The sequence below is a fragment of the Mustela nigripes genome, chromosome 7 (genome assembly GCF_022355385.1).
Source record: "Mustela nigripes isolate SB6536 chromosome 7, MUSNIG.SB6536, whole genome shotgun sequence".
Classification (NCBI taxonomy): Eukaryota; Metazoa; Chordata; class Mammalia; order Carnivora; family Mustelidae; genus Mustela; species Mustela nigripes.
Window position 1 is genome coordinate 72,732,998 of NC_081563.1, and position 13,316 is coordinate 72,746,313.

General features: G+C 39.9%; 1 protein-coding gene across 1 annotated transcript in view; it reads right to left on the bottom strand.

Moving 5' to 3' along the window:
* Positions 1-9,701: 9,701 nt before the first annotated feature.
* Positions 9,702-13,316, bottom strand: part of STON1 (stonin 1) — a 46,618-nt gene continuing 43,003 nt past the window's right edge. The window contains exon 4 of the mRNA XM_059406108.1: positions 9,702-12,795. Within this exon, the coding sequence (XP_059262091.1) occupies positions 12,721-12,795 (75 nt within the window). The 3' untranslated portion in view covers positions 9,702-12,720. The remainder of the gene's footprint in view (positions 12,796-13,316) is intronic.

A 13,316-nucleotide genomic window follows, 5' to 3' on the forward strand; every position in this document is an offset into this window, starting at 1 on the left:
CAAAGAAATACACTCGAAAATACTATAGATAAATCAAAATGGAATTCTAAAAAAAAAAAAGTGCACAAGTAACTAACAGGAAAATAGAAGAGAAATAAAGAAGAGAGGGAAGAAACAGAAAAAGACAGGCACAGACCAGCGTTGGCAAGAACTACACATGTAAATGGTGCAGCTACTTTGGAAAACAGTTCAGCAGTTTCTGGGGGAAAAAATAAATTTACCATATGACCCAGCCATCCCACTCATACCTGAGAGAAAGGAAAACATGTCCACACAAACACTGATACATGAATGTTTATTGCAGCACTGTTGATAATAGCAAAAAAAAAAAAAAAAAAAAAAAACTGGGGAAAACCCAAATGACCATCAAATGAGAAACGAGTAAATAAATGTAATATAGGGGCGCCTGGGTGGCTCAGTGGGTTAAGCCTCTGACTTCGGCTCAGGTCATGGTCTCAGGGTCCTGGGATCAAGCCCTGCATCAGGCTCTCTGCTCTGCAGAAGCCTCCTGCTTCCTCCTCTCTCAGCCTGCCTCTCTGCCTACTTGTGATCTCTGTCTGTCAAATAAATAAATAAATCTTAAAAAAAAGAAATGTAGTATAGCCATACAATGAAATACTATTTGACAATAAAAAGGAATGAAGCACTGATATGTACATGAATCTAGATGAACACAGATACACAATATTGATGAGCCTCCAAAATGCGATACTAAGTTTAAAAAGCCAGAGACAAAAAACTTATACTGTTTAAAACTATTTATGTGAAAGGTTCAGAAAAGGCAAATATATAGAGACAGAAATTAAACTAATGGCTGCCTGGGACTGGGATGAAAATAGGAAGTGGCTGAAGGGACACTTATGTGGCTCAGTTGGTTAAGGGTCTGCCTTCAGTTCAGGTCATGATCTTGTGGTCCTGCGATGGTGCCCCGAGTTGGACTCTGAGCTCAGCTGGGAGTCTGCTTCTCCCTCTCACCGCACCCCCCCACTTGTGTACTCGCACACTCTCTCTCTCTCTCTTTCAAATAAATAAATAAATAAAATATTTTTAAAAGAATAAAAAGAAGTGACTGAAAATGGACTCAAGGAAGTTTGGGATGGATTTGGAAGTGTAAAATTGATTGTGGGTAATAGTTACACAATGTTGTGAATGCACTAAAAATCTTTGAATTGTACAGTTAAAACAGGTGAATATTATGAGACCTAGTCATCAAGAAAGCGGTTAAAAAGGATCAAGGAGGGGCACCTGGGTGGCTCAGTGGGTTAAGCCGCTGCCTTCGGCTCAGGTCATGATCTCAGGGTCCTGGGATCGAGTCCCGCATCGGGCTCTCTGCTCTGCAGGGAGTCTGCTTCCTCCTCTCTCTCTCTGTCTGCCTCTCTGCCTACTTGTGATCTCTCTCTGTCAAATAAATAAATAAAATCTTTAAAAAAATAAAAAAATAAAAAAAAAGGATCAAGGAATCAGGGAGGCTCTTTTCTCTAGGGTAGACCTAATTTATTTTTTAATTACAGTAAAACACACCATAAAATGTGCCATCTTAACCATTTTTTCAAAGATTTCATTTACTTTAGAGAAGGAGAGAGTGTGGGTGAATGAGTTGGGGTGGTGTAGAAGGAGAGAATCTCAAGCAGCAGACTCCCCACTGAGCACAGAGCCCAGGTGTGGGGCTCTATCACACAACCCTGAGATCATGACCTCAGTTGAAACCAAGAGTGGGACACTGGGCCAACCAGGCACAATCCCCCCAACCATTCTTAAGTACACAGCTAAGTAGCATTAAACCCCTCCCCACTGTTGTGCAACTATCACCTCCATCCATGTCTGTAAGTCTTTTCATCCTGCAAAACTGAAGTTCTGTACCCACTACACAGTTAACTCTTCATTTTAACTTAGAATTACATTTTATCCTTATGGGGCAGGCCTAGGAAATTAAGTGCCTGGTGTTATTTCAAATCCAAGACAAAAACCTTCTGAAGCTACCAAATGGTTCCAAAATATGTTTAACAAAAGACAGATACACTCATTTCACAACCCAAAATACCACTTTATTGGATGTTGGGTACTAAATGAGAAAATATGACCCCTGGCACAGAAGAGGTGCTAAAAGCCTAAAGGTGCTTCCTCTTCATTTCCAGCAGCTTTCAAAAATAAGATTAAATCAAACTTTAAAACAAACACTTTACTTTTTTCAATCCCTTGAAGATATATGTGTGTTTATTATGAAAAAATACATTTCTAAGTGTGATAGATTTTAAATTTCTTGAAGACTGCGGCTGCGTGTTATTATCCTTATATGCTCCCTGAGCTCCTAGCATAATACCTCCTCTGCAGAAAGCATTCATTAAATGTTATTGATTTGATGTTATCATTAAACTGCTATAAAACAGAATTTCTATCCTACTGAGAGGGTGGGGGAGAATAGGGACCAAAAATGAAACTATCCGTAGGACAAGTAAAGATATCTCCATTCATTCATTCAATGTTTTTTATTCGACATAAAAATAAACTCTGGCTAAGGGATCAACACCATAGCACTGACATTGATACAAGAAATAACCTACCCACCATTCCTGAGGCTTCTTCCCAAAGAACGGGAAATTACTGTTTTGTACTTTGGTAATTTTAGTACTTAAAATTATGTATGAGGAGCACCTAATTTCAACAGGGAGAATCAAGAAGACTTCCTGGAGTAGGACCCCTCAACTTAGACTGTGGAATGAGTCAGGGAAAAGGAAGGGATAAAGGAAGTGTGTCCAGGGAGAGGGTGCCGTACAAGCCAAAGCTTGGGCTGCAAGGGAGGACATGGTTAGATTTGAGGAAATGAGAGCAGGTCGGTTTGGCCAGACGACAGAGAACAAGACAAGTTTAGGCAAGGCTAAGGCAGGCTGGTCGGTGTCTGGTCAGATACTCCCCCACTGACTGCAGCGTGGAGCCTGGACTGGAGGACAGCCACAAAAATCGGAGGACTAGTTACAAATCTGGAGGAAGGAAGAATTGGGGCGCCTGAGTGGCTCAGTCAGTTAAGCATCTGCCTTTGGTTCAGGACGTGATCCTGGAGTCCTGGGATTGAGGCCTGCTTCAGACTCCCTGCTCAGTGGGGACCTGCTTCTTCCTTTCCCTCTGCAGCTCCCCCTGCTTGTGCTCACTCTTACTCTCTCCCCCACTCTCTGTCAAATAAATAAATAAAATCTTTAAAAAACAAAAAAGGAAAGAAAGAAAGGAAGGAAGGAAAGCCTGGAGCAGAAGCCATGTCCACGGGAAGAACGAGACCAAAGTTATTGATGTGTATCCTTTCCTGGTGCTTAATCACAGAAGGCAAAGAGGAAGAGAGGAGAAAGACCCCAAGTGACTTGAGCAACTTTACTGGAAGGGGGTGGAGATCCACTGGCAGGAAAAGGGCAGTAAAAAGAGGGCGACAAACATCATCTCGTTCACAATTTTACCCAAGGCTACTTCTGGTCCCAGTGTGAGTTTAATATAGAATTTGTCCTTTTCCACAATGAGTACTTAGCAAAGCCTTTGAAAAGTGTTTCAGAAGGTCTCAAAATTATCCACTGGAGAGGCAGGCTCTTGGCATTTAACAATGCCACTGTTCAAAGATGCTCTTTCCTTGTCCTTTTCATGGCACTTGAGGACCTTCGGGTGGAATTCTCTCTGAACAGTGTGAAAATATCAAAATAAAGCCCCACAAAAGGACAAGCATGGCTGCTCCCACCCCCCCAGGCAGCCACTCACAGACCTCTGGCATCTTTCTCAGAGACAAGGAACAGAAAAAGAATACATCCTACAGTATTCACAACTGGGTTTCCCCAGTCAGAACATCTGTTCCATTAAGGGGATTAATAATCTTCAATCCCAAAATCACATGAATTTCCCCATCTGGGACAGTATAGTTGCTATCCAAACATTATTACCAGTAAAGAACACATAAATTAAAATATCCAACCCAGCTCTTCAAGAAAATGAAATTAAAATCATTCCTAAAGGGCCCTTAAAGGGAGTCACAGACACCCACTCTCCATGGAAGGGCGAAAAGCTTCTGAATGCAAATCCATTTTTGGAAAAGAAACTAAAAAATAAGAGGCCTGCTTGCATCTCTGTACTCATAAACTCTGCCTTCCCTCCTATTGCAATGGGTGAACTGCGCATGCCCTTATCCAAACCAGCCCCTCCCTCATTAGCACCTAAGAGCTCATCCCTACTGTCTACTCAGGGATATGATCTTAGCAATTTTTCTCTCTCTCTGTCTTCGGCATCATCCATTTTCCTTTTGCTTCTGGATCACTTCCAACATGCAGACATCCACCACCCAGGAGCAGACCAAAGGTAGGAGAGGGGGCAGTCAGTCCTGGATGTGGGTAATAGCATGTGCATTGTCCATAGAAAATTTACAAACAAGAATGAAAACGACTAAAAGGCAGTCGGCTTGCTCTTATCACCACAGACTGGCAATCCTAAGCCATGTCTAAAATTCTAAAATAAGACAACTCCCACAACTCATCCCCCACCCCCCAACTCCATATTGGTATAGCATTCGAAACAATTCCTGCAATTACTGTTGTTTTAATAATATATATGTAAACATCAAATCAGCTCATATTAGCTTTTTAGCATCTAATGTAACATTGTAGTCTACATAGAAGTTAATTTGAAAACCCTCCAGTTAAACAGTTGGACCCAAGACACTCACGGACTCAGATGCCCATGTTCATTTTGTGAATTCATAACAGTGCAGAGTCATTCAAACTTGCTTCGTGTGCAGTTCCTATCTTCATTCCCTTTGGTATTACAGATTCCTGGGTGTAAACCATCAATTCACAGTCAAAATGATAATGAAGAAGAAGAAATAAAACTTGAGTGATTTCATTTTTTGTCACCCTGTGTGACCATTCGGAATTGCTATTTGTGTCTTTAAATTTAAAAGAGTAAAACAGTGAGACGCTGCACTACGCCCCCAGCCCACCATCAGAAGAGAATGTGACTCTTGATCTCAGGGTTGTCAGTTTGATCCCCACGTGGGGTGTGGAGATTACTTAAAAATAAATAAATAAATTTACAAAATGAATAAGTAAAAATTCAGGAGTGAAACAGAGTGAATATGGCAAGATGTGATATTTTTGCTGAGGAAATTTTTGTTTGGTTACTTCACACATGAAATATTTATTGTATTTGAGTAATAGGATCTTTAAAATTGAAGTTTATTCTTCTATCTTAATCATTAATTATTTTAAAATTGAAGAAGGAATTAAGCAAATAAAACATTAAATTAGCAGTTTCCTAGATTGTACCTACTGCAGATATTTCTGTATTATTAAAATTCATGTGTTAGTTACTGGACAACAATTTACATATAATTTTATTACAACAGACTATAACACAGAGCCCAAGTACGAACTGTTGGGTAAATATAAAAACTACTGAATAAATAGTTGTGTTGTTTTCATCCTGCAGGAACTTGGAGGAATTTGGTGGGTGTTCACAAGATTGTGAAACCAGCAACTCGTTCATAATTGTTCTAAATTCCATAAAAAAATCTGAAGTTGAGATCTCCATACCAACATGAAATAACATTGGCTGGTGGAAACTAACCAAGAAAAGTCCTAAGGCAAAACAAGAGATGATTAAAGCAATGGCTGAATTTATTTTTAAATCTGTAATGCCTTCAACACCACATGCACAGTTAATGGAAACTCTGAAGAATGCAAGTGCATCCAGAACCTCTGGTTGAAACAACAGCCTGATTCAGATGACACGGGACCGAGAGCTGACAAGGAATTATTCTCGAGAAGTACTGGCAATGAGGAAGAGAGGGGAAATTTTAGCAAAAGTCAACATCAATCAGATTTAAGAAAACAGTGACGAAAAAGATGGAGACTATAGACCCTACTAAGAACAAGACCAAGACTTTGGTCTTAAGTGGGGAGGGGTGTTGAAAAGATCTCATCCTCACCAGCTACTGTCCCGTTGTTCCTATTTACAGCAAATGTCCTCAAAAAAGTCATCTACTCACCGTCTCCACTCCTACTTGAGTTGTCTGTCAACGTCACTGATGATTTCCGCGTTACTAAATTCAATGGCCCGTTCTTACTCCTCAGCTTATAAGATCAGTAGCATCTGAGGCAGCTGATTACACGTAGTCTAGCTAGCTCCTCTTCCTCCATCTCTTTTTCTGGATCATCCTTGCTTTCCTGACCTCTAAATGTTGGAGTCTGAAAGCCCACTGCTCAGACCGCTGCTGCTCTCCATGGCTCACGCCTAACTGGTCTCACCCAGTCTCACAGCTTTAAACACTAGTGCCTCTAAACATCCCATCTCTGGCCTGACCCTCTTTCCTGCCTGGTGTATCCATTTGGCTGGCTGTCTGATAGTCATCTCAAAGTCAACACAACCAAACCGGCATTTATTTCTGATCTTTCTCCCCAAACCTTCTCCCTTAACATTCTTCCCCTTCTCCATAAAAGACAGCTCCCTTTTTTAAGTTGCTCAGGCCAAAAGTCTGGGAGTCCGTTTTGTTTCCCTTTCCCCTACGCACTGAGAGCCCAATCCAATCGGTCAGCACACACTCCTGGCTCTAATTTCAGACGTGTCCAGCCATGTCATCCCCCTTGACCACTCCTAGCCACCATCACCTCTCACTGGAGCTACTTCAACAGCCTTCCAACCACACGCGGCTTCTGTCGCTAGCCCCCTTCTACGTCCATGCAATCATCTTTAATGTGTAATTCAGTTCCTGTCACTCACCAGCACAAACCTTCTAGTGGCTCCTGTCTCCCTCAGAACAAAATCCAGATCCTTCCCCAAGACCACAGAGTCCTGTGTGATCTGCTTCCCTCACCCACCCACAACCTCTCTGATCTCTCCCCCAACCAGCCCTCTGTTCATATGCTACCGCCACCCAGCAGCCGTCTGCACTCCTCGGATTTCAGTGCCTCTGCCCTAGCATTTCCCTCTGCTGGACACACCCTCCTCTGGGAGATCTTGGTGACTAGCTTCCTCACTTCTTTCAGGTCTCTGCTAGAATGTCATCTCCTCAGAGGACTTCTGAAAACCAAAATGGGTTTCAATTTTTCACCACTCTGTTGCTTCCCCTACCCCCCTCCCTGCACAGCAATGATCACAGCACAATACCTGTTTATTGTCCAAATTCCCCTACTATTAAATATCCTCTACAGGAACAGGAATTCACTGTTTTGCGATTGCTTAACCCCAATATCTAGAAAAAGGCAAGCACATAGTAGGCACACAATAAACATTAAAGTCAACAAGACAGTGAGTTGGAACAATGGTCACACAGCATTTTGAGGTGATTCAGTGTGACCACTTAAGGCAGCCAATGCCAAACAAGCTTTCTGTACCTCAGAGTGTGGAAGGTACCTTTGGGGAAGCGTGAAGTGCTTACACCCACTCAATCCTGTAGGATTTTTGGAAATATATTGTTCTAACAGGTTTTATAAGACACTGACAACATCCATCCAGAAAGATTAATGAAAGAGCCCATCTTGAAAGGACAATGCTCATTACTGGTTTCTGAGGATTCCACAGGGTAAAGGCTTGCCCCTGAGGCAAGGCGGTATGGAATATTCTCCCGAAAGCACGTATTTGCTTACCTCAGACTAAAAGTACAATCCTGGGCTAGAGCTTTTTACAGACCACGTGCCAGTTGATACACGGCGACTAAAAACTCAGAAGTCAAACAGGATATATTAATTGTAATATTTTATAAATATTTTAAAGTGAGCAGATTTAGAGTTTATTAACTCTCATTAAACAAAAGTTGTTTGAAATCTGTTGAGAAGGAAGGCACCATTTTCCTGTCTTTTTAGTACTTAGAAATGTTTAGAGAGAAGCATGATATTTAAATCTCTGGGATGTGTAAAATTGTATTCAACAGCATTTTTAGACAGGGCATTAAGAATACTTAAAGTGTTTGTCTACTGCATTAATTTTAATTATACTCCACTGGACTCACAATGCTTTGAAATGCTTTACAAAATGCCCCCAAGATCTTTTATTAATCATAATACAAGCACCATCAAACTCAAATGCTGTTTTTTTCTAACTCTGGGGAGCAGCAGCTTGCCTGCGAGTGCCCTCTTCTGTCTCAAAAGTATACCGCAAGTTTCATCTCGGAATCCACAGCAATTCTGTGTAACATGGGCTTTTCAGGAAAATGTCAACACACACAACCGTATTATTTAAATATACTGTCACCCCCCCTCCCCCCACCGAGGTTTGTCAGGCTGTTCTGGAGCAGGGAGGAGAGGAGGACGAGGGGAAAGTTGCAACCCCAGATGTCAATGGTGATTTGCTTTTCATCCCCAGCAAAGTCTCTGAGAAATGAACTTTAATCTTTCAAAAGATGGAGCAACTAACTAGTCTAATCGGCTTTCCTTTTCCTTACAGACATGATCTTAAAGGCAGAATACTACCTGTGGCTTTTATGTAAGGTATTCTTTGTAACTCAACTACTTGCTTTCTGATTAGCAATCCTGTCTTGCTTTAAAAATTAATAATATACAGCCAAATTCATATTTAGATGCCAGTTCTAAGCAGGAATGTGTTAATACGATTATAACCAGAAAAATCTTTTGTTTCTTGTAAACTGGGAAAATACGCAGGGAATGAGCCCCATGAAATTGCCATCAACAATGGTTAAATATTGGCCACTTCTAATGGTTTCATCAAATATACCCAGCCCCTGTGCTTTGGAAGCCTGGGTAAGAAAGAGTACTAAGAGGGTCTGAGAGAGACACGGCACAACCTAGTAGACTCAGGGTGTGTCTACACACACAACAGGCAAGGTAGTCTAGGTGGAGTTGAGACAAAGGGATGGAGAATTGATTGATGGGAATTTGAGGAATTTGGTAACAAATATAATCAGTTTACACCATCTGATTCTTTAGTTGTTCCTGCAGAACACATAACTTATCTTAAACATATTCTGTACAATCGCATAAAAATCATGTTCTAAACTGAAAAAAATTGCATTAAATAAACATGATTTCTATAGTACTAGTTGCCAACGTTTGAAAATTCCTTAGGATTCTCCTGTGGACAAAGTGTATACGGTTGTCAGGAAAAACTGGCAAAGACTTTTGACAGCAGGCACCCTATTAGCTCATTTATTCAGGTTATCAACACCTTTCGCTTTCTTTGAGTTATTTTCCAACTCTGTAAATTTTAGAGAACGGATATTAATGCACATGATCTTTGTCCATACAAATGCAAATAAATTGTGTGGGGTTAGGGCAAATTGATTATTGATTATTGCCCTATGGATAGATCCATTCTGCATCTATTTGTAAATTGATTTCAAAATCCTTACTGCTTCTAAGCGTCTCTGCTCTTTGAATCGTCCTCGAAACCAGCTATAACATCTTACCAGTTCCCTCATTAGCTAATGAGTTAACGAAAACCTTGGATACATACTCATATTATTTCTTTACGAGGTAACAACTAGACCCTCTTTTAAAAATCATCCTTTAACATCACAGATTGTAGTTGATGGTGCTGTTTTTCCAGGATGTGCCAAGATGTCACGTTCACTGAACTCCTTCATAATGAAGCAGTATACATTTGCCTGACAGAGACTCAATTATTTAAGATCCTTGAAATGGAATTCATGCCTTAAAAAGAAAAATTAAAAAAAAAAAAATAGCCCCAGACCTTGCAAAAAAGATTGAAGTCCACCACACAGCAAGAAGCATTTGAAATACATCTTTAATTTTAAAAAATCAATATGCAATCTACAAAATACTTGGTTACATGATTATTATGGCTCAATCTGTTCTCTATTTGTATTGCTATGACATAAAAATCATATTTTGAGTAAGACATAATAATGTTGAGAGTTATTATTAAGGAAGGCCTTCTAACTGAATTTGTAAGAAAAAAGGCTGTATCATAAGTACAGCTCCAGAATGAAGGAAACTAAAACCCTAAAACTGTCTAATGTATAAATCAGGTCAAAAATTCCAACCCTTATTTATGTGCTGGGAAGAAATTATTTTTATACATTTTTAGTGGATCAACTATTTTTCTTCCCATAGAAAAAGGAAATGTACTTAAATTCAGACCTGTACAATTGATCAGGTAACCATCAAGCCATGAATTCATTTACCTGGTTAATATGATCCTTTGACTAGTAAGGCAACCAGATCAGAACAATGAGGGCAGAAAAACTCGTCTCAGACTGGTCACCTCCTTGGAACTCCACCAGTGTGTCCATCAAACAACTGATCCCCAAACAGTCCAACTCATAAAGAGTGGATCTAAAGTACTTAAATTAAAATGTTAAAAAGGAGTAGCTCCTCCCTCACTCACATCCTTCCTCCCTTCCCAGTCTTAAAAGCAGGGGTTTTGTGATTGTTTTGAAGATTTTCATTTATTTTCTGACGAAGGCAATTTCACTTCTTAATTTGTAAGTCTAAATGAATTTTACCAGATTTTTCACTTAGAGCACCATGGTCACATTTGACCTTCTGCCATTTCTGAGGTCAGAAGAATTGTATTAAAAAGCCTCTCCTCCCTTCACAGAATGTTAATTTAATGCTAAGTAATGAATATTTAAGGATCCTAATAGATGTGCAAATTAACAATTATGCTGTAGCACCCCGCTGTTCATGCTATCAACCTTTGCATTGCTGCAGAAACTCAATTTGGGCTTCAGTCAGCCTTTTGTTACTAATATTTTCAACACGGAATCTTGAGATGCTCCTGAAGGCTGGATGGCTGCTGGGTGAATGACCCCAGCAGTGGGGTACCCATCAATACTGGGCAACCTGTGGAACATGAGGGGTGATTCACTGCACCCTTTGCTGAAATTATTTGGAGGTGTAAATATTCATTAAGTTCATCTGAATCAGACCCTGAGTTCTTTATGGGCAGGATGCCATAGAGCAGATTTAAAAGGAAAGACAATAGTTAACCCAGATGACTTCCTTAGGATCATGGAGCAGCATCCGGTCTAGCCTGCCTCCATATTTGTTCTGAGCATGACTGAAGTCACTCCAGAATGTGCCACACCAGCTGATGGGGAAAGACAGTGGATTTTTTTTTTTAATGACACACACACAGATTCAGGATCCTACGCATCCACAGTGAGTCTGAAACATGTGACATTACAACCATCAAGTTTACAAGCATCAAGTGAAGTTAAGAAGAACAAGAACATTTTAACAGCCAACCTTTGCATCTTTTGTCTTTAAGGTATAATAATGAAGAGCAATAAAATCCACTGATTGATATAGACCATCATAAGTGTTTGTTTTAATCTGTTCCTGAACAGATTAAAATGAATGTAAATACAACATTAAATAAAACATGTAGCATCGAGTCTGTGCACCAACAAATAAATGCTGTTTGGAAGAACATTATTATATCATCAGCTTTGACTAAAAACAAATCTGGTAAATAAAGAAACATGCCTCCTAATCATATTTAAGATTTAATACAAATTGAAGGTGTAGTAATACCCCAAGGATTACTTTGTTTTTCCAGACTAAAAAATATGTAGACTATAGAATTCATAAATCTAAGCCTTACCTTCCACTGTAAATACTGAAAGAAAATTATAAACAGAATTATAACTGCTAATGCCATTGGCTTTTTATTAGAAACCTGAAGCAAAAAAAAAGAAAAAGAAACCCCAAGCATTTACCTGACTTTGAAGAATAGAAACGTCACCTCTTAAAAATCCAGGTAAAATAATCTAGTGTCTCATTTTCTTTACCTTTTAAAGAGAAATACTCTAAAGTAAGCAGAATTAGCATACGTAGCAGAATAGCAGAACCAGCATAAAATAATCATAATGTGATTTAGAATTCTACTCAAGAGAGGCTTGTGTTAATTACAAATAATACTTTTATCAAAAATACATTCTTAGAGTCTGTACTTTTGGGAGACAATATTCATGAACTTTAAAAATTCATCTCTAATATACATAAATATTTTAACTAGTGTCCAATACCATTCCATTCTGAAAGGAATCTCTCCAAGCAAAAGGCAATATGTCTTACTGACTTGTACTAAAATATGTATATCCCCAGAAATAGCTTCTTTGCAAAAACACACCAGAATACAAATATATTTTGAGAATGCTAACACTATGGGGGAAAGACAGGTACCAAATACAGTCGATAATTATTCACCAATGTAGTATGGGCACAGGAAGATAAATTACTCAAAATCACAGATACTTCCACATCACCACTTTAACCTGTGGTTTTGGCATCACCCCACCTCTAGCCACATTCCCAGAGACAAGCAAGAGGAAAGATGGAGTATTTCCACTATGTCTCCTTTGATGGCCTCACCCTCCAGTAGAGGGGCTAACAGAGCAAGAAGAGATGGGGACTAGAAGATGATAAATATGGCCCCCAGGTGACCCAAAGTGCAAAACACTTAGACACTGAATAATTAAAAATCCAAAACCCTTTCGCCAAGATGGCTGTCTGGTAACACATTAAAACTTAGAGTTTTAATGGGAAGCAAAAACATCATACAAATGATAGACATTTTAGATGAAACCCCTGGAATACAAACATTATCAAAAGCATAAAACATTGTTCGGTTTCAGGTCTTCACTTCTCAAAACACGGCCACTGGACATGTCCCAGGCCCACTATTCTGAAATCACTCCCAGTACACAGAAGCAGATCTGCGTGTGGTTTCTGTGAATGACATATTTGAAAAGTAGGTCATCATTTCCTCTTGCTACTCCTACTGAGTTACGCAGTCATCAGCTCTGTCTGGGTCTTCTCCATCGATTTTAATCCTCTTCTTTTCTATTTCAACCTGTATGCAAAAGCAAAACATGGCGGCAGTAACCAACACAATACTAACCCTGCTGGCTGCTACTTCACGCCTGACACGGGGACTGAAGCCACCTCCTCCTCTGGACACAGATGGCGCCCCCACTGTCTCATGCTAGCTCCTAGTAAGCCAGCCTTCTCTCTTCTTGGGCAACAAAGCCCCCCAAACCCTTCCCTCCAGGGTTAAGTCTTGAAGAGGACTGAAACTCTCCTCCCCTTCAAAGTCAGATAGAGGGTTTATAAAATAGACACAGAATACACATATTGATAAGACCTTTAGAATCCTGGCCAGACATGCAATCAATTATACCCCCAAGTATCACATCTGTAGCCGTTGGCCCACTTGAGATTTATAACCCACCCCAAATCCTCTCATTAATATGAACTACTTTACAAGCTAGTAAACCAGCTGGACAGAACCATCTGCCTGCCCCTCATCTTCTTCATCTCATCTCAAATGTTACCTCATCACAGAGGCCCTCCTGGACCACATGAAATAAGGAT